This window comes from Callospermophilus lateralis, chromosome 1, assembly GCF_048772815.1.
Source record: "Callospermophilus lateralis isolate mCalLat2 chromosome 1, mCalLat2.hap1, whole genome shotgun sequence".
NCBI classification, from domain to species: domain Eukaryota; kingdom Metazoa; phylum Chordata; class Mammalia; order Rodentia; family Sciuridae; genus Callospermophilus; species Callospermophilus lateralis.
Genome location: NC_135305.1, coordinates 180757865 through 180784693, shown reverse-complemented (window position 1 = coordinate 180784693; position 26829 = coordinate 180757865). Strand labels below are relative to the sequence as shown.

Below are 26829 nucleotides of genomic sequence, written 5' to 3'. Positions count from 1 at the left end.
AGAGAAGGGAAAGGGAAGTAAGATAGAAATACAGAAAAAAAATGGGGGGGAGGTGGGGTATATGCAATTCCTCTATATTATATTACTTTGGTAATTCAGTTGTTCATGCTCAGTTCTTGGTTTCACATATGCTGAAGTTGTGGAAGAGAGAGAAGAAAAGAGAAAGAGAGGGAAAAAAAAAAGTCTCTCAGAACACTGTTTTCCTTGCTTCCAGTAGGTGGCGTTGTCTATTCCTAGTTTGAGCCTCTGTATTCAGGGTGGTGGGTATAGCCAGTGTGAAGGGAAATGAGCTTCCACCTGTATCTTCCCTACTCTAGTCTCTGAGGTAGAAACCAGGTGCCTCTACAGTTGTTGTTTTGTGTTGATAGCTACAATCCCCAAAAGCTTGTGGGAAATATTTTGAGTTATCGCAGCTAAGGGTGGGGGAGTTGGAAACCGGGTACCTGGATCAGCTGCAAGTGTGCTGGTAGCCACACCCACTTTGATGGGTTTTAAGGGTTGATGGGCTTCCTGGAGACTAGCGCTCGGGTCGGGACCAGACTTCCTCCTCCGGTCTGGCTGAGCGGCTGGCGCCTTCCTGCTCCGGTCTGGCTGGCGGCTGGCGCCTTCCTGCTCCGGTCTGGCTGGGCGGCTGTCGCGGCTTCCTGCTCCGGTCTGGCTGGGCGGCTGTCGCGGCTTCCTGCTCCGGTCTGGCTGGGCGGCTGTCGCGGCTTCCTGCTCCGGTCTCAAAAATATTTAAAAGAAGCTCCAGGCCCAGTAGCTATTATTCCCCATCCCAACCTCAGATCCTAAACAACTACTGATATGTTTTTCTGTGTTTATGTTTGTATATTTTTTTTTTAAGAGAGAGGGAGAGGGAGAGAGAGAGAGAGAGAGAGAGAGAGAGAGAGAGAGAGAATTTTCTAATATTTATTTTTTAGTTTTCAGTGGACACAATATCTATTTTATTTTATTTTTTATGTGGTACTGAGGATCGAACTCAGTGCCCCGCACATGCCAGGTGAACACGCTACTTCTTGAGCCACATCCCCAGCCCATTGTTTGTATATTTTATTATGAGCATAATTTTGTAAAATTATGTTGTGTTTTGTTCCTGGATTCTTTAGTATATTGCTTTCATGGTTCATAATTGTTATAGACTGAATCTTCATGAGGTCATGAAGATTTACTCCTATGTTTTCTTTGAAGAATTTTATAGTTTTGGCTTTTACATTCCTATCTTTGTTCCAGTTTGAATTGATGAGTTAATTTTTACATATGTAATGAGCTAAAACTTTAATTTCATTCTTCTGCACATGACTCTCTAGTTGCCTCAGCACAATTTTTAAAAAATTATTTTCAACAAGGTTACCATTGGATAATCCTCATACCCTTGTCAAAAATCAATTGACCATACATGCAAGGTTTTATTTATGGCCTCTCAATTCTATTCCATTGATCTATGTTCTTTCCTTGATTGTTTTTGCTTTGTAGTAAAATCTGAAATCAGAAATTACAAGTCTTACTGCTTTGTTTTTTAAAGATTGTTTTGATTATTCAGAGTCCCTTCCAATTTCAAGTGAATTTTAGAATCACTGTCTCAGTTTCTTCACGTAAGTCAACTGGAACTCTGATGGGGATTGTGTTGAATTTATATGTAGATCAATTTGAGGAGTTTAGGCATCCAAACAATAGTAAGTCTTCTAATCCATGATCATGGAATATCTTTCCATTTGTTTAGATATTCTTGAGTTTCTTTTAATAATATTTTATAGTTTTCAGAATGCAGATTTTGCATTTATTTTGTTAAATTAATTCAAAAATATTTAATTTTTTGATGCTATTTTATTTTTAGATTATTTATTGCTGGTACATGTAAATGCAATAGATTTTCATTGATCTCGCTTCCTGCAACCTTGCTTGGGTTGTATATTAGTTTGAATAGTTCTTTTATTAGGGGATAGCTTAAGATTTTCTATATATATGATCAGATCCTATTAATAGGATATATTACATTAATTGATGAAAACAACTTTGCATTGCTGGAATAAGTTTTACTTTGTCATGATATATAATTATTTTTATATGTTGCTCGATTTAGTTTGTGATATATTGTTGAGTTTTGTGTCCATCTTCATAAGAGATACTGTAGTTTCTGTTATTGTGATATTATAGTTTGTCTGCTTTTTATTTCAAAGTAACACTGGTCTTAAAAACTTTTCAAAAATTTTTGGAAGAATGACTGGTATTCTTTTTTAAGTGCTTAGTATAATTTATTAATGAAGGGTCTGGACTTTCCTTGTAAATAGTTTTTGGGTTATTAATTCAATTTCTTCACTTTTCATAGATCTACTCAGATAATCTATTTTTATCACATCAGTTTCAGTAGATTGTGTCTATATAGAAATTTATATATTTCATCTAAAGTTATGTAATTTATTGCATACAATTGTTCATAATATTCCCTTATGATCCTTTTTATTTCTGTCAGGATGTCCTCTTCCATTTTTCTTTCTCTTACAAAAATTAATGTTTATTCCACCTTTGTGTTATATTCCTGGATCCTTCACCAATGTTACTTTAGGAAAAAACAAAAGCAAAACAAATGAGAAACTGAAATCAGAGTCACTGATGTTATCAAGTAGGGAAACAACTAAAATCTAGCCACCATCAGCAAGAAAACAGCAAAGATAATGCTTTCAAAAGAAACAAATTAGGGCTCTGGATGTGGCTCAAGTGGTAGCACTAGGTTGGCATTCGTGAGGCACTGGGTTCTATCCTCAGCACCACATAAAAATAAAATAAAGGGCTGGGGATGTGGCTCAAGTGGTAGCGTGCTCGCCTGGCATGCGTGCGGCCCGGGTTTGATCCTCAGCTCCACATACAAACAAAGATGTTGTGTCTGCCAATAGCTAAATAAATAAACAAATATTTAAAAAAATAAAATAAAAATGTTGGGCTGGGGATGTGGCTCAAGCGGTAGCGTGCTCGCCTGGCATGCACAGGGCACTGGGTTCGATCCTCAGCACCACATAAAAATAAAATAAAGATATTGTGCCCACCAAAAACTAAAAAATAAATATTAAAAAAAAGAAACAAAACTGCTAAAAAAAACCCTCTGTATGCATCATATTCTTTCAAAGCAGCAAAATATGTCCCTGCATACAATGGAATGTAAACTCAATTATTTTCCTTTAAGGTATAGAAATGTAAGTTCTTTTGAATAGTGTGAATGGGTAAAATGTGTTTGTAATGGTAATTCAACTAAACTAATTACAAGTGGGCCAGGAACACATATAGGGCTTCTGTGGATGATGTGGCTGTAATTCTTTGATTGGAACAGTGGAAACACTAATAAAAATTTTCAAAAATGATCAAAGAAGTACAAGACAAAGGCAAATGGGACTTCTTTTATATCTTAGCAACATTCAGATGGAATCAAATTTGAATGCAGTCCACTCTGCTTTTAAAGAAGTTTTGGTTCAGTTCCCAATTATGGATTCCTTGATGCAGTCTCCTAGGAGACTACTCAGAAGGTGTCTTAAACAACAAACTTGATTTTAGTGGTGGAGCTGCCTTAGTAGCTGTGTCTGCATGGAACTGATAACTAATCACTGCCTTTGGAGGAAGTCCTAACCTTTCCTTGTATAGTCTCTCTATATGTGTAATAGCCTCTCTTTTCATATTTAGTAGTACATATTGCTATCTTACCACCTTTAGCTCTAACATTAACAACAGCTCCACAAACATCATCACTATAGTCATCAAAAGATTCTACAGTAAGGCACAGCAAGTCACTTCATCTCTGCCATTTGTTCAATATAATGAGCCATCTTCTACCCTGTTTGTATTTCTCATCTTCCCATATAGGATCAATACCATCCTTAAAAAGTGAGTAGTCACAGAGAGGCATTAACTTACTAGACAACTAGTTCTGGTTGTGGAGAGCCCAAATGGTCTTCAACAGTATCAAACTTAGAGATCAGTTAAAAGTTTGCTTGTCAAGTTACTTTAATCATTTTTTTAAAATGAGAGTGCCCATCTACTATGTAAATGTTTTATATAGTATTATGAGTTAGCAACCTCCTGATTATTAGATTCTGTTTTCTTCTGTTCTGTAGGCAGGTGATTAGGAGTAAGGTAGTTTCCAGTTCCACAGATGCTGTCTTAGATTGATCTGATCATACTCCTCTTCTATTTCTGATTACAGTAATTTGCATCATCTTTTATCTCAGTCATTGCAGTTAAAGGTTTGTTGATTTTGTTGTTCTTTTCAAAGAACTGATTTTGGTTTTATTGATTTTTTCTTCTTTTTTTGATATTCTATTTAATTTTCACTCTAATCTCTTATTTCCTTTATTGTACTTGCTTTATTTTTTTTTTGTTTGCTTTAGTTTTTCCCAGGGACTTATGGTGGATGTTCATGTTATCATTTGAGAACTTTCTTCCTAATACAGGAATTTATAGCTATATATTTCCTTGTAAGCACTGCCTCAGTTGCAGCCCATAAATTTTTATATAGTAGTTGCCTTCATTTGCATTAACCTCAAAGTATTTCCTGATTTTCCTTTTGATTTATTTTTACCAATAACCTAAGACAGTTTAATTTCTACACATTTGTGTTTTTTGTTGATTTCTAACCTCATTTCACTTTTGTTAGAGAAGATACTTTGTATTGTTTCTACCCTTTTAAATTTACCTAATTTTGTTTTATTCCTTAGTAAATGGTATATCCTGGAGAATGTTTTCTGTGTACTTGAAATTCGAGTGTACATTGTTTTTGTTGGGTAAAGTGTTTCTTATGTCTGGTACTCTAGTTGTTTATGGTGTTGGTCAAGTCTTTTGTTTCCTTTTTGAGCATCTGCCCAGTTGTTCAATCCATTATTGAAAGTGGGATATTGCAATCTTCAACTATTTTGCAATTGTTTATTTTTATTTTTGCTTCATTTCTCTCAGTTATTGTTGCATGTATTTTAGTATTCTGTTGTTAGGTGCAAATGTGTAAGTTAATGTTATATATCTTGCTTGTGGATTGACCCTTTTGTTATTTTGAAGTGTTCCTCTTTATCTCTAGTTAAATTTTTTTTGAGGGGGTCAATACTTGGGATTGAATCTCTGGTGTTCTACCATTGAGCTACATCCCTAGCCCTTTTTATTTTTTATTTTGAGACAGGGCTTCCCTAAATTGCTGATACTGGCCTGGAACTTATAATTCTGAATTACAGGCATGAGCTACCATGCCCTGCCAATTTTGTTATCCCAAAAGCTCAGAATGCTGAGGCAGGAGGATTCCAAGTTTGAGGCCAACCTTGGCAGTTTGGTGAGATCTTTCCCCAAAATAAAAAGAGTTGGGAGTGCATTTCAGTTGTAGAGTGCCCCTCAGTTCAATTTCAATAAAGAAAGGAAGGGAGGGAGGGAGGGAGGGAAAGAAAAAAAGAAGAAAGAAAATTGTCTCTTTATTTGGGTGTTAAGAAATTTATAACCAGTATCTTCGATATTTAGTAATAGCAGAATGTCTCAATTTTCTCTCTGTTTAGATTATTTTGAACCAAAAAGTTTCTTACATTTCTTTTCCTAAATACTGAACTAGAATCATTAGTGAGGCATCAGTAATGATAAAAGCAAATATATATTAGCTACAGAAATTGTCACATGTTACAGGTTTCTTTCTAAATGGAGAGGAATGAGTTGGCTCTGGGAATAACTATTTTTAAAAAATATATAAATATTTTTAAAAATATATTTTTTAGTTTTAGTTGGACATAATATTGTTATTTTATTTGTTTATTTTTATGTGGTATTGAGGATCAAGCCCAGTGTCTCACACATGCTAGGCAAGTGCTGTGCCACTGAGCTACAACCCTAACCCCCTGGGCAGAATTTTTGAAAATAATTATCGAGGAAAATTTCACCTAGTGAAATGCTGTAAATGGCATCATACTAGATACTTATTTACTAGTAGATTGACAAACTACTTAGTGAAAAGATGGGTTAGAAAAAGATTTATGTTGGCTGAAGGTATAGCTTTGTGGCAGAGCATGTACTTAGTGTCTCTGAGGCCCTAGGTTCAATTCCCAGAACCAAAAAAAAAAAAAAAAAAAAAAGGATTTATGCAATGAAAGGAAAAATTTTATTTATTTAGCAAAAAAGAAATGTGTTTATATTCATGATTAATAATTTCATACAGTGCAATATTATAAAATCACTGATGATTAGAAAATTCTAAGCATTTTTTTCTTTAAAAACTCTTTTTTTTTAAGTTTATAGAATCATTTTTCAGTCTTGCCTCAGAAATAATGCTGTTGCCTCAGTGGATGCATTACCCTATGGTGCGTTTGGATTGTGAAGATTTGAAGACAGGCTTGACAAATAAAGCAAAAGCCTTTGCAAATATATTATTAAATGACATAGCCTCAAAACACAGAAAAGAAAATGAATGGTAAGTAAAATTAATTACCATCCTCAGAATAATAGGGCCAAAAGAAATATTTTGCTAAAATAATTCTCATTTAAAAAGAAAAGATTAACACAGAAAGTACTTACAATTTCTCCTCATTAGCCTTTCTCCTAAGGAGGTTCCTTTTTAGTCTCATTGGGCTGGGTTCTTTTTGTCTGATACTGTTTGAGACTGGTTTTAAGGCAACTCAGGATTGAAGAAAAGAAAAGAAATTGAAAGAAGTCAGTGTTTGAACACAGGAAATATGGCAATAAAAAGGTGATATATTTTCTGTGATACTGGGAAGATCTGTAATCATTCCTTACCCAAATATTTATTTGTATCACATAGCTTATTTTTCTTTGTGTGAAATGGAGGCAGTGATAATACTTTGTAGGGTAGCTATAAAATTGGATTCATAAACTAGTGGCCTATTAGCTGTGTGTATCATGCAGATATGTTTTGTTTTTCTCACATTGTTTTATTTTGTTTTAAAAAATTTCCATTTGCTGTCAACATTTCAAAATTTAGATCATACACAAAGCTCACATGCCCCCCAACCCACTAGATTTCCTACTTTTTTTAATAAAAAGGTTAAGACTATGCCATATTAGGCCTGCAGTGGTAAAAGGAACTAAGAAGTGACTTTTCTCTTTAGATGGGAAATGTGTCCTGTGTTTTGTTCACCAGTGGTCGAGCAACTCATCAAAATTCATTTTTTTTTGTTTCCTCTCAGCCCCTGCAAAATTTGAGTTTGTACCTTCTGTAAAAGTTAAAACTAATATATGTATAATACCTAGCTCAGTGTCTGACATATGGTAGGTACTTTATAGATGTTAGCTATTATGTTTATCTTCCCAGAGGCAGAGTGAAAAGAGTATGTATTTTGGAATCAGACCTGAATTTAAATCCTGACTCTGCCATTAACTATTATGCGGGCAAGTTACTTGATTTCCCTGAGCCTCAGTTTCCTACTATGTCACCTATGAAGAATACCTAGAATTACTGTTATGATAACAGGTAACATTTGTAAAGCATATAGCCTTATGAGTGACATAAAATAGGCATCCAATACATACTTGAAATGAATATACAAATGACTGTCAGAAAGTGAAATGTTTATCAGGTATACTTAGGACAAAAACATACTACACAAAAAGATATCAAAGATGGTAAAGTATTAGTCCCTATCCCTTTCTTGAGAATCTTAACAATTTTGTTAAGAGCAATGATATTGGCATAATTAATCCAGAACTGGTTGTATGTTTAACATAACCTATTAAAAATTTTTTAGGGGCTGGGGTTGTGGCTCAGTGGTAGAGTGCTCGCCTAGCATGCATGAGACACTGGGTTCAATCCTCAGCACCATATAAATGTAAAATAAAGATATTGTGTCCATCTAAAACTAAAAATATATATAAAAGATTTTTTTAAATAGTACTTATGATTTTTCTGGAAATTTTTATTATTTCCAACAAAATGACTCTAACTTACAAACCCATAATAAAAGAGCAGCTGGAAAGTCTCCCAGTTTATTCTGCCTAGTTGTTTCTTTAATTCCTTCCTGAATAAATTCCATGCTTGAGATAGGGGAAATGTGTTGCCACTATGTTAAGTGCAGGATCATTTAAGAGCAATTTGCTTGGGCCACCTTAATCTTACCATATTGTTTGCCTCCTGTACTTCTGCTGAAATACCTTCCCAAGGGACAGATTCTACTCTGTCAAGAAGAAAATTTTACAAGATTCTATTTTTGCATTATCCACACTGGGGCATCGCTTTTGTTTTTGATATTCAAGAATTAACTATAAAGTTCTGCATGATCTGACTCCTGCTAACCTCTCCAGTTTCATACCAGGTCCTCTCCCTTGGCCTGTTTACTATTCCTGAAGTATGCCAAATTTAATGCTGCTTCAGGGCCTTTGTTGTTGCTGATTTTTCTTCCTGAAAGCTCCTTCTTGATATTTGCCTGACTCAGTTTTCTTCTCTAGCTTTGAGAGAGGCCTTCCTTAACTATTCTATATAAAATAGGTCCTTTCCCTATACTCCATAATTCCCCCACACCCCCACTTTCCTTGCTTTATTTTTTCCAGATAGCACATTTTTATTACTTAACATTATGTGTGTTTATGTGCTTTTGACTCTCTCCTTAGCTTGTATATAAGCTTTATTAGGGCAGGGACTTGGTTGTATATGCTTCTGTTTCTCTAGTGCTTAGAACCTTGTAGGCACCCAATTCTTTATTAAAGGAACAAGTTAATTCCTCCACATAATATATATGAAATACCTGCATGAACTAAGATTTGTTTTTAAAATCACATCACTTTCATACTTTTTTTTTTGGCATGGCCTTTTCCCCCTGATATGTCTGGTAGTAACATGATAATACAGGTATTTTAAAGCACAAGATGACAATTCTATAAAATGTTGTTTTAACTCAGTAATTGCTATAGGGTATCCAAGACATTCAACACAGGATATTAAAAGAGAATTAGAGCATTAAAAATATAAATAAGGAGGCTGGGATCATAGCTCAGTGGTTGAGCGCTTGCCTTGCATGCGTGAGGCACTGGGTTCGATCCTCAGCACCACATAAAAATAAATAAATAAAGATATTGTGCCTATCTACAACTAAAAGAATATTTAAAAGAAATAAATAAGGATTTGATATATTAATTCCTATATGGTCATGTTTCACAAAAGGCACTAACAATTAAACTAATGATTATAGTTACTGATAAATGAGAGTATACTATGTTTTAGACTCTTTATATTTTTTTTTATTAATTTTTATTGTTGGTTGTTCAAAACATTACATAGTTCTTGATATATCATATTTCACACTTTGATTCAAGTGGGATATGAACTCCCATTTTTACCCCATATACAGATTGCAGAATCACATCAGTTACACATCCATTGATTTACATATTGCCATACTAGTGTCTGTTGTATTCTGCTGCCTTTCCTATCCTCTAATATCCCCCCTCCCCTCCTCCCCTCCCCTCTTCTCTCTCTATCCCCTCTACTGTAATTCATTTCTCCCCCTTATATTTTTTTTCCCTTTCCCCTCACTTTGTATGTAATTTTCTATACCCCTGAGGGTCTCCTTCCATTTCCATGCAATTTCCCTTCTCTCTCCCTTTCCCACCCACCTCTCATCCCTGTTTAATGTTAATCTTCTTCTCATGCTCTTCGTCCCTACTCTGTTCTTAGTTACTCTCCTTATATCAAAGAAGACATTTGGCATTTGTTTTTTAGGGATTGGCTAGCTTCACTTAGCATAATCTGCTCTAATGCCATCCATTTCCCTGCAAATTCTATGATTTTGTCATTTTTTTTTTAAAGAGAGAGTGAGAGAGGGGGAGAGAGAGAGAGAATTTTAATATTTATTTTTTAGTTATCGGCGGACACAACACCTTCGTTTTGTATGTGGTGCTGAGGATCGAACCCGAGCTGCACGCATGCCAGGCGACTGCGCTACTGCTTAAGCCACATCCCCAGCCCTGATTTTGTCATTTTTTAACGCAGAGTAATACGCCATTGTGTATAAATGCCACATTTTTTTTATCCATTCGTCTATTGAAGGACATCTAGGTTGATTCCACAATCTTGCTATTGTGAATTGTGCTGCTATGAACATCGATGTAGCAGTGTCCCTGTAGTACGCTCTTTTTAGGTCTTTAGGGAATAGACCGAGAAGGGGAATAGCTGGGTCAAATGGTGGTTCCATTCCCAGCTTTCCAAGAAATCTCCATACTGCTTTCCAAATTGGTCGTACCAATTTGCAGTTCCACCAGCAATGTACAAGTGAACCCTTTCCCCACATCCTCGCCAGCACTTGTTGTTGTTTGACTTCCTAATGGCTGCCAATCTTACTGGAGTGAGATGGTATCTTAGGGTGGTTTTGATTTGCATTTCTCTGACTGCTAGAGATGGTGAGAATTTTTTCATGTACTTGTTGATTGATTGTATGTCCTCCTCTGAGAAATGTCTGTTCAGGTCCTTGGCCCATTTGTTGATTGGGTTATTTGTTATCTTATTGTCTAATTTTTTGAGTTCTTTGTATATTCTGGATATTAGGGCTCTATCTGAAGTGTGAGGAGTAAAGATTTGTTCCCAGGTTGTAGGCTCCCTATTTACCTCTCTTATTGTTTCTTTTGCTGAGAAAAAACTTTTTAGTTTGAGTAAGTCCCATTTGTTGATTCTAGTTATTAACTCTTGTGCTATGGGTTTCCTATTGAGGAATTTGGAGCCCGACCTCACAGTATGTAGATCATAGCCAACTTTTTCTTCTATCAGACGCCGTGTCTCTGATTTGATATCAAGTTCCTTGATCAACTTTGAGTTAACTTTTGTGCATGGTGAGAGAAAGGGATTCAGTTTCATTTTGTTGCATATGGATTTCCAGTTTTCCCAGCACCATTTGTTGAAGATGCTATCCTTCCTCCATTGCATGCTTTTAGCCCCTTTATCAAATATAAGATAGTTGTAATTTTGTGGATTGGTTTCTGTGTCCTCTATTCTGTACCATTGGTCCACCTGCCTGTTTTGGTACCAGTACCATGCTGTTTTTGTTACTATTGCTCTGTAGTATAGTTTGAAGTCTGGTATCGCTATACCGCCTGATTCACACTTCCTGCTTAGAATTGTTTTTGCTATTCTGGGTCTTTTATTTTTCCAAATGAATTTCATGATTGCTTTCTCTATTTCTACAAGAAATGCCGTTGGGATTTTGATTGGCATTGCATTAAACCTATAGAGAACTTTTGGTAATATCGCCATTTTGATGATGTTAGTTCTACCTATCCATGAACAGGGTATATTTTTCCATCTTCTAAGATCTTCTTCTATTTCTCTCTTTAGGGTTCTGTAGTTTTCATTGTATAAGTCTTTCACCTCTTTTATTAGCTTGATTCCCAAGTATTTTATTTTTTTTGAGGATATTGTGAATGGAGTGGTTGTCCTCATTTCCATTTCAGAGGATTTGTCGCTGATATACAGGAATGCCTTTGATTTATGCGTGTTGATTTTATATCCTGCCACTTTGCTGAATTCATTTATTAGCTCTAATAGTTTCTTTGTAGACCCTTTTGGGTCTGCTAGGTATAGAATCATGTCATCTGCAAATAGTGATAATTTGAGTTCTTCTTTTCCTCTTTTTATGCCTTTAATTTCTTTCGTCTGTCTAATTGCTCTGGCCAGTGATTCGAGAACTATGTTGAACAGAAGTGGTGAGAGAGGGCATCCCTGTCTTGTTCCAGATTTTAGAGGGAATGCCTTCATTTTTTCTCCATTCAGAATGATGCTAGCCTGAGGCTTAGCATAGGTTGCTTTTACAATATTGAGGTATGTTCCTGTTATCCCTAGTTTTTCTAGAGTTTTGAACATAAAGGGATGCTGTACTTTGTCGAATGCTTTTTCTGCATCTATCGAGATGATCATATGGTTTTATTTTTAAGCCTATTGATGTCGTGAATAACATTTATTGATTTCCGTATATTGAACTAGCCTTGCATCCCAGGGATAAATCCTACCTGATCATGGTGCACAATCTTTTTGATATGTTTTTGTATCTGATTCGCCAGAATTTTATTGAGGATTTTTGCATCTAGGTTCTTTAGAGATATTGGTCTGTAGTTTTCTTTGTTTGAAGTGTCTTTGTCTGGTTTAGGAATCAGGGTGATGTTGGCCTCGTAGAATGAATTTGGAAGTTCTCCCTCTTTTTCTATTTCCTGAAATAGCTTGAAAAGTATTGGTATTAGTTCCTCTTTAAAGGTTTTGTAAAACTCTGCTGTATACCCATCCGGTCCTGGGCTTTTCTTAGTTGGTAGTCTTTTGATGGTTTCTTCTATTTCCTCAATTGATATTGGTCTGTTTAGGTTGTCAATATCCTCCTGACTCAATCTGGGTAGATCATATGACTTAAGAAATTTATCGATGCTTTCACTATCTTCTATTTTATTGGAGTATAAGGATTCAAAATAATTTCTGATAATCTTCTGTATTTCTGAAGTGTCTGTTGTGATATGGCCTTTTTCATCCCGTATGCTAGTAATTTGAGTTCTCTCTCTTCTTCTCTTCATTAGCGTGGCTAAGGGTCTGTTGATTTTATTTATTTTTTCAAAGAACCAACTTTTAGTTTTGTCAATTTTTTCAATTGTTTCTTTTGTTTCGATTTCATTAATTTCAGCTCTGATTTTAATTATTTCTCGCCTTCTACTTCTTTTGCTGTTGTTTTGCTCTTCTTTTTCTAGGATTTTGAGATGAAGTATTAGATCATTTATTTGTTGGTTTTTTCTTTTTTTAAGGAATGAACTCCAAGCAATGAATTTTCCTCTTAGAACTGCTTTCAGTGTGTCCCATAGATTCCGATATGTTGTGTCTGTGTTTTCATTTATCTCTAAGAATTTTTTATATTCCTCCTTGATGTCTTTTATAACCCATTGATCATTCAGCAACCTATTGTTCATTCTCCAAGTGATGCATGATTTTTCCTTACTTCTTTTATCGTTGATTTTCAACTTCATTCCATTATGATCAGATAAGATGCATGGTATTATTGTCTAAGAGTTGCCCTGTGACATAGTATATGATCTATTTTTGAGAAGGATCCATGTGCTGCTGAGAAAAAAGTGTAACTGCTTGATGTTGGGTTGTATATTCTATATATGTCGATTAAGTCTAGGTTATTAATTATGTTATTGAGTTCTATAGTTTCCTTATTCAACTTTTGTTTGGAAGATCTGTCCAGTGGTGAGAGAGGTGTGTTGAAGTCTCCCATGATTATTGTATGGTGGTCTATTAGACTCTTGAACTTGAGAAGAGTTTGTTTGATGAACATAGCTGCACCATTGTTTGGGGCATATATATTTATGATTGTTATGTCTTGTTGGTGTATGGTTCCCTTGAGCAGTATGTAGTGTCCCTCTTTATCCCTTTTGATTAACTTTGGCTTGAAATCTATTTTATTTGATATGAGTATGGACACTCCTGCTTGTTTCCGAAGTCCATATGAGTGATATGATTTTTCCCAACCTTTCACCTTCAGTCTATGTATGTCTTTTCCTATCAAATGCGTCTCCTGAAGGCAGCATATTGTTGGGTCTTGTTTTGTGATCCATTCTACTAGCCTGTGTCTCTTAATTGGTGAGTTTAAGCCATTAACATTTAGGGTTATTATTGAGATATGGGTTGTTTTTCCAGCCATATTTGTTTATTTATGTTACTAAACATGGTTTGTTTTCCTCTTTGATTATTTCCCCCCCCTTTACTGTACTACCTCCCACTGTTGGTTTTCATTGATATTTTCCATTTCCTCTTGCTGTAATATTTTGCCGAGGATGTTTTGAAGAGATGGTTTTCTAGCTGCAAATTCTTTTAGCTTTTGTTTATTGTGGAAGGTTTTAATTTCATCTTCCATCCTGAAGCTTAATTTCGCTGGATACACAATTCTTGGTTGGAACCCATTTTCTTTCAGTGTTTGAAATATGTTATTCCAGGATCTTCTAGATTTCAGAGTCTGTGTTGAAAGATCAGCTGTTATCCTGATTGGTTTACCCCTAAATGTAATCTGCTTCCTTTCTCTTGTAGCTTTTAAAATTCTCACCTTATTCTGTATGTTGGGCATCTTCATTATAATGTGTCTAGATTTGGATCTCTTATGATCTTGCACATTCAGCGTCCTGTAGGCTTCTAGGATTTGGGATTCTGTCTCATTCTTCAAGTCTGGGAAGTTTTCTCATATTATTTCATTGAATAGATTGCTCATTCCTTTGGTTTGGACCTCTATACCTTCCTGTATCCCAATGACTCTTAAGTTTGGTCTCTTTATGTTATCCCATATTTCTTGGATGTTCTGATCATGGTTTCTTAAAAGTCTTGCTGAGCTGTCTATGTTCTTTTCAAGTTGAAATACTTTGTCTTCATTGTCTGATGTTCTATCTTCTAAGTGTTCTACTCTGCTGGTAGTATTCTCATTTGAGTTTTTAAGTTGGTTTATTGCTTCCTGCATTTCTAGGATTTCTGTTTGTTTGTTTTTTATAACCTCTATCTCCCCGTATAATTGATCTTTTGATTCTTGGATTTTTTTATGTAATTCATTGTCGAAGTGGTCGAAGTGGTCTTTCATTGTCTGATTTTGCTGTCTAATGTCTTCCTTGAGACTCCAGATCATCTGAAGCATGTATATCCTGAATTCTTTATCTGACATTCCATCTGCTGCAGATATTACCTCTTCTAAAGTTGAGTTGACCTGCATTGCTTGTGGTCCTTTCTTTCCTTGTCTTTTCATACTGTTCGCGTTTCTTACTGCTTGGTGAAACTGTTGTGTTATTGATTTTTCCCCCTATATATTTATCTTGTATAGTTGCAAAGTCTCCCTCGCAGGCTTTGGCGGTGTCTCTGCCCCTCCTCTAATTGGGGCAATGTGCCTACCACGCCGGCAGGCCGCTGGGCCTGTTCTTTCGGTGGTCGCAGGTCCGCCTACCTTGCAGGCGCGGGCGGCGGCTCTGACCCTCTGCAGGCTGCTAGGCCTGTTCTGCCGGTGGGTTGCAGGTCCGCCTACCTTGCAGGCGCGGAGAGCGGCTCTGCCCCTCCACAGGCCGCTAGGCCTGTTCTGTGTCGGTTGCAGGTCTGACTACCTAGCAGGCGCTGCTGGTGGCTCTGCCCCTCCCCCAACCGGGGCGATGGCGGGCCACTGGGCCTGTTATGCCAGTGGGTCGCAGGTCCACCTACCTTGCAGGCGCAGGGGGCAGCTCTGCCCCTCCGAGTATTGCTGGGCCTGACCTGCTGTTGGGTCGCAGGTCCACCTACCTTGCAGGCGCAGGGGGTGGCTCTGCCGCTCTGCAGATTTCTGGGTCTGTTCTGCTGGTGGGTCGCAGGTCCACCTACCTTGCAGGTGCCCGGCGGCTCTGCCCCTCCCCCAACCGGGGCGATGTGTCTGGTGGGCCGCTGGGCCTGTTCTGTCGGTGGTCACAGTTCTGCCTACCTTGCAGGCGCGTGGGGCAGCTGTGCCTCTCCGCGGGTTGCTGGGCCTGATCTGCCGGTGGGTTGCAGGTCTGCCTACCTTGCAGGCGCGGGGTTGGCTCTGCCACTCCGCGGGTTCTTGGGTCTGTTCTGCTGGTGGGTCACAGTTCCGCCTCTCTTTATATTTTTTATTGCATTACAACAATATTCAGCAAGATTAATAGCTTAATTTAAATAAAATATGGAAACCGATTCTTAGAAATTTGCTGAAGTTCACAAAGTTAGTAGAAACTGAGGCAAAATTTAAATTTATTACTCACTGATACAGAAGGTATGTTTATCTTGGTAGTGAAGAGGGTTGAAGTGATTACTAGAAAAAAAATTTAAATATGCCATAATTTCACATGAAGATATTACGTAATTTTATAGACTTGTATACTGAGTTATATTAGACAAGTTTAAATATTATATGATAATGAATTAACTAATTATTTTTAGGATATTCAGTTCATATTTTATGCTAATCATAATAATACACATTTATTGAACATAAAATTAATTACCTTAAGAATAGTAACACAGAGAATCATGTCAGTATTTGCAGTGAGTTTGAAGCAATTAAAGATCATGCATTAAAAGTCCCTGAAACAACAGAAGAGATGATGGATCTCATATCTTATGTAGAAAAAGCCCGGACTATAGGAATTCAAGAGTTGGCCTTAAGAATCCAGGTAAGAATCGTAATTTATATATTAAAAAAATCTTTTTTCATTGTGAAATATGATATACATATTGATAGTATGTAAAATGTAATTAAAAATATTTTCGAAGTGAGCATCTATGTTTCCACCAACCAGGTCAAGATAAAATAATATATATTTATAAACTTTCATATATAATTTTAATTCTATATTTATATTTATACGTATATATTGATATATGTATTCCATCCTTACCCTCAACCAAGTCCTTAACTTGGAACTAAACCTAACATACCCATAACCATCAGTCTTTTATACGAAAATTATTATGTTGAATACCCATATATGTTTTATGTTTATAAACATGTATATATGTACCCCAATGCTAAACAAAATCCTACTCATGAGTTTTCATATATATTCAGTTACATATTCATAAAATATATCTAAACAACAATGTAAACATCCATCTCCAAAAAATTAGCTATATAAAAATTCGTATATATTTAAATATTTCCATGTATATTTTTACATATAGATTTATATAATATTCATGTAGTTGGATAATAATGTTAAAAACCTAAACTAATGCTAACTATTTTTCTACACTTATTCCTATACCTACCAATATGCCTCACAGAAACCTCTATACATATAAACTACAACAATTTACATGAATGTACCTATACATTATGGAATATAGATTCATAAATATTGTTACAAATAAGTAATAATACTTTACATGAATATTTCTGTATATTTTGAGATATATATTTATAAATTCACATACAAATTCATATATATGTTTATATATGTTCATTTCTGCAGGCTTACCCTATCGTTAACACAAAACCTAACAATTCCCTTTACCATAAACCTAACTAGAGATAAAAGCACATATAAGTATATATTTTTATATATAATTTTGCTTATATATTTGTATTTATAGTCATATTTACATATATATTTTAATCTATAACCCTAACCACAATGCTAGTTTGTAACTCTGAATTAACCCTAAACAAAAGCTTTCAAATATAAACTAAAAATATTATTTTGAATATCTATATATATTTTCACATATCATTATATACACTTGTATGTATATATATGTGACTAATGTTAACCATAATCCTATCACTACAAGAAACCCAAATCTTCTAAACCAAATTGTAACACATATGAAAATACTAAACACACTCCTGTATATTTACAAATTTATTATTCTTTCTAAAATGTTTATATATACATGCATAAATATCTACCTCTATTTATATATATTCATTTTTATTCGTATAGAAATTGCTACCATATACTACCATAATTCTAACGGTATTCCTAGTATTAATCAACAATTCTTAATCTCTACAGCTGTAGCCCAAATGCACAATTATAATTCTAGATGCTTAATTTAAAATATTATACAAAGACTTCAAAGCTGTTCTAATTCCACCCCAATTCCTAAATCTAACTGTGCATTTTTTTTTCTGGTGCTGGGGATTGAACCCAGGGCTTTGTATATGTGAGGTGAGCACTCTTTATATAAATATATATTTATGAATATATATAAATTTATATTTTAAGTATATATATTTATAAATATATATTATATATATGAAACACACACACATATATAATACATATGCCTATATCTTCTTTACTCAAACATATATATTTATTATTGAAATATGGTTTGTATTCCTGGTCATTTTGATTTATTTTTGGCTTTGACCTGATTTGGCTTTTCCTTTAGTGTAGTTTTTCCCTTTGCTGATTTTCATTGTTGTTTTTTATTTCCTCCTCATGGAATATTTTGCAAGAATGTTCTGTAGTGCAGGCTTTCTTGTTGTAAATTCTGTAAAAAAAATATCACACACACACACACACACACACACACACACATTAGTTGTAGATGGATACAATACCTTTTATTTATTTATTTATGTGGTGCTGAGGATCAAACCCAGTGTCTCACATGTGCTAGGCAAGCACTCTACCATTGAACCACAACACTAGCCCTTATAAATTCTTTTAACTTTTGTTTATCATGGAAGACTTTTATTTTGTCATCAAATCTGAAGCTTAATTTTGCTGTATATAAGATTCTTGGTAGGCATCAATTCTTTCAGATCTTGGTATATGTTGTTGGAGGATCTCCTAGCTTTGAGGGTCTGGGTTGAAAACTTTGCTGAGATCCAAATTGTTTTCCCACTATATGTAATCTAAAAATTTCTCTTGTAGTTTTTAATATTCTATCCTTATTCTGTATGCTAGGCATTTTCATTTTAATGTGCCTTGGTATAGATCTCTTGAAATTTTGTTCATTTGGTGTCCTGTAAGCCTCTTGTAAGAATGATTTTCCAATTCATTCTTCATGTTTAGGGAAATTTTCAGATATCATTTCATTGAAGAGTTTGTGCATTTCTTTGGTTTATATCTCTGTGCCTTCCTCTATCCCGATAATTCTTAGATTTGGTCTTTTCATGTTATCCCACAATTCTTGAAGGTTATGTTCATGGTTTCTTACCATCTTCACAGTGTGGTCAACTTATTTTCATGATTATATATTGCCTGAGGTTCTGTCTTCCAAGTGACCTATCTGTTGGTGATGCTTTCTATTGAATTTTTATTTGGTTTATTGGTTCCTTCATTTTAAGGATTTCTGTTTTTTTTTTCAGAATCTTTATCTCTTTCTTGAAGTAATCCTTTGCTACCTATATTTGCTCTCTTATCTCTTTGTTGGATTTATCAATTATTGCCTGTATTTGCTCTCTTATGTCATTCTTTGCTTCGCAGATCATTTTAATTATGTACATTCTGAATGCCTTCTCTGACATTTCATCTACTGTGCTGTCAGTGGATTCTATTATTGTAGCATCTTGGTTTGTTTGGGGAACTTTCTTATCTTGTTTTTTTTTTTTTTTTTTTTTTTTTAGTTGTTGTTGGACACAATACCTTTATTTTATTTATTTGTTTTCATGTGGTGCTGAGGATCGAACCCAGAGCCTCAAATGTGCTAGCCAAGCACTGTACTGCTGAGCCATACCCCCAGCCCCTTCTCTTGGTTTTTCATGTAGTCCATGTGTCTTCCTCTCTAACAGTGAAGATCCAAGATATTATAGTTTCTATCCTATAACCTTGTAGTGTCCATGCAGGTTACCGATACCTTACCTTTAAGAGGGAGATCCACATTTACAGCACCCAATGCAAACAATATGCAGTCTTAAACCATATAGCTCCTATTTAGACAATTACAGTTTTGTTGCAATAAACAGAAATGATGTGTTTGATTAATGTCTACAATATAAATAGTAGGTTTAGATAAGGGTCTACAGTTTCTGATGGTGGACAAAGAGAGAGTAGTGTGTGTGTGTGTGTGTGTGTGTATAGGATGTGGGGTTTATGAGGCAGAAGGTAAGAATATAGAGGTACTAAATCACAGGAAGAGTGCAAGAGGAATTAAAAGACAGTCTAGCAGGGATACCTCTAGTATAACCAAGCCTGCAGGGTCCTTGGTGATGGTCTTCCAGGTCCTGGATGTTGTCTCTAGATGGAAGCAGGCATGTCCCTACTTGATGGTGGTAGTAGCGTCAAACCTGTAGGTATCTTGATGTTAGGCTTCCAGGCCCTAGCTATTGTCTTAAGATGGAAACTGCCTCAACTAGTGATGATGGTGGTGGCAGTAGAGGTAAACCAAGATGGTGGAGGAGATGTCCCAATTGGAGGCCACCACTTTTGGAGATGGGGCTGAGAGGGCAGGATGAGGTGGCATTGGATAGACTGTTTGGACATACAGCACTGTGGAGTGCAGTGCTATGGCCGCTGCTGCCTCCAGGCCCTGTCTGTTGTCCCAGGGGGTTAAGGAGGTGGCTGCAGTGTCCCAAGATGGAAGCAGACGGGAGAGCCGTGGTTGGTAGATGGGGGCCCATAGCACTGTCGCTCTCCTCCTTCTGTTGCATTGGGCTGGGATCATTGCTCTCCTTCCCTTCCTCCTCTGTGCTTGAGCAATTGCTCTGCTCCTTGTCCTCTGTGGGCCGGGGTCACACTGCTCCTCTTCTTCTACACACAGTTTCATATACATTTTAGAATCATCTTTTAATGTTCCAGAAAATTCTGTTGGCATTTTGATTAGAAATGTAGTAATTAAATGGGTGATGGAGAGAAGTGACATATTTACAAGATGAAAGCTGATTTATGATAGACCTTTTATTCATTTATCTCCTCTTTATTATCTCTTTTTTATAGTTTTCTCTGTAAAAATTTTATAATTTTTGTTAGATAATTTCAAGTATTTAATATCTTTTACATTTAGATGGTCTTTTAAGTTTTTCATCTTCTATTCATTGCTTGAATAGAGAAACACAGGTTATTAAAATAAGGAACAGACTTTTTTAGAACAGTTTTAAATTTACAGAAAAATTGATTAGATAGTACAGAGTTCTCTTAATAGCTCCCCTTCTTGAACACACTTAATTTCCCCATTATTTACACCTTACATTAATATGGTACATTTGTTATAATTAATAAACCAATATTGACACATTATTATTAAATGAGGCTGATGAAGTTAATTCAAATTTAATGTCCTTTTTTTTTTTGGTTCCAGAATCCATCTCATCCATGATGCCACATGGTATCTAGTCATTTCTCCATAGAGGCTTCTGGGGCTGATAGTAGTTTCTTCGGCTTTTTGTTTGTTTCTTTTTGATGACTTGATAGTTTTGAGGAGTACTGGTTATGTGTTTTATACAGTGCCCTCTATTAATGTTTTTCCTTAAGATGAGACTTATGTATGGGGATTTTTTTTGGAGGAGGATTACTGAATAAAGTCATCATATCAAGGGCATATATTATTAACATGACTTGTCTCTGTTGATGTTGGTTTTGGTACTTGGTCAAACTAGTGTTTGTCAAGTCTCTCTACTCTTTTACCCCATTCTCTTTTGTTCTCTGTCTCTTTTTTATGGAGTGTACTGGAGATTGAACCCAGGGGTGCTTTACCACTGAGCTACATCCCCAACTCTTTTTAAAGTTTTTCATTTTTTCATTCAAATGAGTCTGTTCTCAAACTTGTGATCCTCCTGCCTCTGCCTCCTATAATTCTAGTGACTCACACTAGAATTATAGGCATGCGTCATCAGACCCAGCTTATTTTGTACTCTTTGGAAAATCACTATGTACAGCCCATACTTAAGAAGTGGGAAAGTATCCTCTCCCTCCTTTAAGATGGAATATCTATATAATTTGTTTGGAATTCTCCTATGTCTGAGATCTGTCTGTATTCCTCCATTTTTAAATTTATTCAGTCATTTATTTATATCACTGTGGACTCATGGATATTTATTTTATACATTGGACTATAATATAATTTATTTTATATGCTAATTTAATATCCATCACCCTCAAGGATAACTTTAAAATGTTTCATTTTATTAAAAAATTTAATATATTTTTAATTTCTTGATTTTAATAGTTTATCTGAAGATTATTCTGGAATGTCTGTATTTATCATCATGTAACTTTTAAAAAATTATAGTCTTATTTCTGTCCTTATCAAATATTACACATTTCTTTTCTTTTCTTTTTTTTTGGTGCCAAGGATTTGAACCCAGGGATACTTAACCATTGAGCCACATCGCCAGTACTTTTTATTTTTTATACAGGGTCTCACTAAGTTGATTAGGGCCTTGCTAAGTTGCTGAGGCTGGCTTTGAACTCATGATCCTCTTCCCTCAGCCTCCCAAGCCACTGGGATTATAGGCATGCACTACCACGACCAGCCCCTATTGCTTTCATCGATCCATATGTTGTGCTATAGTGCTATGATATTTAAGAATTGAAATTCAGATTCAAATGCTAATTTAAATTTTACATATTATATACATGTATATGTAATGCATATGGAGATATAACTTTAAAAATTAATTCATATAGTTCATTATATTAACACAGTAAAAGAGGAAAACATCTGTGAGCATGTGAGCATCTCTATAGACACAAAAGTTAAGTGTTAAATGAAATTCAATATCTACTCATAATAATTTTTAAAAAGCTAATAGCATATCAACAACAGAAGGGAACTCAGGAATTTAATAAAAGTACCTATTGAAAATGTACAGTAGATATCACATTTAATAGTGAAACCTGGAAAGTTTTCCCTTTGAAGATGGGACAAAGATGAGAATGCCTGCTATTATCTACTGCTATTCAACACTATTCAAAGCCAGCCTCAGTAAAAGTGAGGCACTAAGCAACTCAGTGAGACCCTGTCTCTAAATAAAATACAAAAATAGGGCTGGAAGGTGGCTTAGTGGTCGAGTGCCCCTGAGTTCAATTCCCAGTACCAAAAAAAAAAAAAAAAGGAATAGGGGAATAAAAAGTATTCTTCTCTAACCAGATAAATCTGTGTTTTAAGTTGGTTTTTTTTTTTTCCCTTTGCCATTCTCCACAAACTCCTTCTGGACTATTGCTATAATGTTAAGTAGCCAAAAAAGATGACAATATTACTGAAGATGCAAAGTAAAATTAAAGATAATAAAATATTTATCACAAAAGACTAAAAATATTTTTTATTCTAGAAATAAAAAGAATTCAAAAATCTTTTAAAAATGTTTCAAGAGTTGGTGAGGATTTGAACATTTTTTTCAGACATATGCAAGAAGGACCAAGAGTACCTTATTTTGCCAACTGCAAGTGAAAATCTTGAAAAGCTTTATTGCTACTATAGAAATACAAATGCAAGACCTGAAGCCAAATTAATACTATGACTATTAAAATACCCATGTGATTTGAGAATTACATAAAATACCAATTACTAATATGAGTCATGTTGAAATTTGAAAGAATATTAGAGATGTTTGGATTTTTTTCTCATAATGCCTCAAATTTTCTATATGACATATTATATCTAGAGTTTCTTTTGTAGGAATCTAGACGTCAAATGAGTTACTTTTTAGATAATTTTCTGTTTCCTCAAGAAGACTTAGCTTTAAATGCAGCTGTCCTCATGTGGCCTAGAAAAATCAGTCCCGTCTTTAATGAAAATGATGAGGTAACTATATTTTTTCTGTATATACGTTTGTATTCTGACATTTTAAGCATAAGTGCACATTTAATTTTCATACCTACTTGCCTCCTATTTTTAAAAACTGGATGCTTCAATGTAAGTTTGATTTTGACCACATTTATGCCCTTGAAGACTTAGGACACACTTTTAGATTTAACTCACAGGGTTTGGTAAGAAAGAGGGTTGCATGCAGAGCTAAAATGCATGCAACAGGTCTGATTTAATATTTGTGGTAGTAGCTGTGTTTTACCCACAGATTAATAAGAAGTCAGACTACTATATAAATTGATGATAGTAAGCCCTGAACTTAGTGCTTTCCTTTTATTAACTCATCAAATATTTTTGAAAATCCCAGGTGCTCCTGTTTCTCCCATTTCATAGATAAGAAAAAAACGAAACTCATAAGTTAATAATTACTCAATATCATAGAGATAAGAGTTAGTGGATTTAGCATTTTATATCAGACTTAATGTAGTTCAAAATTTAGAAAATTCTTCATATACACCACCATAACTAAATTGGGACGTAAAAATGGAATAGTAATAAAAAGTAAAATTAAAGATAATAAAATATGGGCTTCAATCAGATGAAACAAGGTTCAAATCTAAATTTTGACTTTTATGATTTTGTGACCTTGGACATGCTTCATTTTCTTCATTTCTGGATTAAAAAAATAATACCTGTGATAATGTAGGTAAAATATTTAATTGCTTTCAATACATGGCATGTACTTTATTAATGAAGGGTAGCTTTTTATTATTATCCCAGATTCTGTTAAATAACTAATAAGAATTGCTATTCACTTTGGAGAGCTATATTTTTTTTCTGTGTGGTTTATTCTTTGCATTTCTTTATCAGTCATTATAGACAATATTTATTTATTTATTTTTCTCTGATGGAGTTTTTTTTATTTGAAAACTTTTTTTGTACTAGAGTAATTAACATCATTGAATTATCTCTTAAAAAGCTCATTGAGAATGCTAAACATAAAAGAGAAAATGAACTAATAGCCAAGAGAGAGAAACTGATCTTGGAAGTAGAAAAGGAATCACGCCACATGGAGGAGTTTACAGAATTTTCGGAGTTAGAACGCATGCAACAGGTCTGATTTAATATTTGTGGTAGTAGCTGTGGTTTACCCACAGATTAATAAGGACACTAACATAAATTTAAAATTATAGAAAAAATATGCTTACTATTACAAATGTTTACTTCACTTTTAGGCCTAGAACTAGTACTATGTACATGATCTTTTTTTGTGACTTAATTTTTTATTTTTAGAGTAGATGTAACCATATTTTCTGTTCTTTATCATAGTAATGTTGTGAAGTTAATATTTAATATAAATATAAGGACATAAGCTTTGTAATATATGATCTTATTTTTATAACATGGATTTGTGTGTGTGTTTGTGTGTGTGTGGTGCTGGGGATTGAACCCAGGGCCTGTGCATGTGAGGCAAGCACTCTACACTGAGCTACTTGGGATTTTTTTAAGGTAAAATTTTATTTGCTTTCAGTATGTGACAGATGTAAGACAACTACAGAAACGCATTCAGGAATCTGAAGAAGCAGTTCAGTTTATTAATAAAGAAGAGGAACTTTTCAAGTGGGAATTGACAAAATATCCTGAACTGGATAAATTAAAAGTTAATGTTGAGCCCTATCAGAAGTTTTTTAATTTGGTTTTGAAATGGCAACGAACTGAAAAACGGTAATTTCTAGTAATGTAATAAAAACTAAGTAAATGAGGTATAAGAATATGTAAAATATAAGTTGTTTTTATTTTTTCTTTTGGCTAAATATTTAAAGTAAGATTTATTTGTTCATTTTAATGAGAACCAAGTATCATATAGGAAGAGTATCAATGATACTAATGGGTCACCCAACTTTATCAATATAATTTCTGTAGTATCATTTGGGTTGTCCAGAGTCAATTTACTTAATTTTTTTAATATTTAGTTTTTAGTTGTAGTTGGACACAATGACTTTATTTTATTTATTTATTTTTGTGTGGTGCTGAGGATTGAACCCAGTGCCTCGCATGGTGAGATCTCTACTGCTCAGCCATAATCCCAACCCCCAATTCACTTTATTTTACAATTAATTAACTTGACTTATATTTACACAAAAAATTAGATGGGTGGGATAAAAATCTGCATTTTATTTGGGTACTGTTAGTTGCCCATCTGTAATCTAATACATGTTTTATCACATGCAGTATAGTTAAAAGTAATTACAGTTACTACCACAAATATTAAATCAGACCTGTTGCATGCGTTCTAACTCCGCAAATTCTGTAAACTCCTCCATGTGGCGTGGTTCCTTTTCTACTTCCAAGATCAGTTTCTCTCTCTTGGCTATTAGTTCACTTTCTCTTTTATGTTTAGCATTCTCAATGAGCTTTTAAGAGATAATTCAATGATGTTAATTACTGTGACTGAGAAAAACTAATAACAGCTTTTACCCTCAGATGTTTCTTTTACAAAAGTGAGGAGTCAATATGGTACTATTGAATATAGTACTTAAAATTTCAACCAGAAAAATAAGTTAAGAGAAAGAAATAAAAAAGGGTACAAGCTGGGCATGGTGGCACACGCCTATAATCCCAGCAGTTCAGAAGGCTGAGACAGGAGGATTGCAAGTTCAAAGCTAGCCTCAGCAAAAGTGAAGCTAATCAACTTAGTGAGACCCTGTTTCTAAATAACATATACAATAAGGCTAGGGATGTGGCTCAATGGTCGAGTGCCCCTGAATTCAAACCCCAGGACCCCAGCCAGGGCCCTGCCACCGAGAAAAGGGTACAAATAAGAAAGAAAGAAGTCAAATTATCACAATTTGCAGATGAAATGATCCTATTTAGAAGACCTAAAAATTCTACTAGAGTGTTAGAATTACTAAATAAATACAACAAAGTGGCAGGATATAAAGTTAACATACAAAAATCAATAGCTTTTATATATTCTAATAATAAATCTGCTGAAAAAGAAGTTAGTAAAACACAATTCACCCATACCTTCCAAAAATTTAACAACCTAGAAATAAATCTAATCAAGGAGGTAAAGTTCCTCTATGTGAAAATTACAGAACACTGAAGAATTGAAGAAGACACTAGAAAATGGAAAGATCTCCTGTGTTCTAGGATAAGCAGAATTAATATTATTAAAATGGCCAAAAGTCATTGAAGTCAAAATTAAAATTAAATTTAAATTTAAATTAAAATTATGAAAATTTATATACAGATTCAATGTAATCTCCAGTAAGATATTAATGACATTTTTTTCACAGACCTATAAAAATAGTCCTAAAATTCATATGGAAAAATAAATTTACAGAATAGCCAAAACAATTCTGAATAATAAGAACAATAAGAACAATGCCAGAAACCGATGTGATTCTGAAATCTTTGTAATGTTTTGAATAAAAAAAAAAAAAAAAAAAAAAAAGAACAATGCCAGAGGTGTTGTTCCTAACTTCAAATTATACTTCAGAGTTACAATAATGAAAACTGAATGGCACTGGCATAAAAAGAGACATATAGAAAGTGGAATAGACTAGATGATATTGAAACAAACCTGCATGGATACAGTCATCTGATCCTTGACAAAGGTGTCAAAAACATATGTTGAAAAAAAGACAGACTTTTAACAAATAGTACTAGGAAAAATGAATATTTATACA

At 34.6% G+C, this 26829-nt stretch overlaps 1 protein-coding gene and 1 pseudogene across 1 annotated transcript in view; one reads left to right on the top strand and one right to left on the bottom strand.

Annotated features, from left to right (window-relative positions):
* The window catches only part of Dnah12 (dynein axonemal heavy chain 12), a 269851-nt gene that overhangs the window by 31588 nt on the left and 211434 nt on the right, over window positions 1-26829 (top strand). The window contains exons 11-15 of the mRNA XM_076839530.1: window positions 6240-6418; window positions 15978-16113; window positions 23009-23134; window positions 24117-24251; window positions 24669-24862. Coding sequence (XP_076695645.1) covers window positions 6240-6418; window positions 15978-16113; window positions 23009-23134; window positions 24117-24251; window positions 24669-24862 — 770 coding nt within the window. The remainder of the gene's footprint in view (window positions 1-6239; window positions 6419-15977; window positions 16114-23008; window positions 23135-24116; window positions 24252-24668; window positions 24863-26829) is intronic.
* Window positions 3505-3892, bottom strand: LOC143412106 (eukaryotic translation initiation factor 4E pseudogene; annotated as a pseudogene).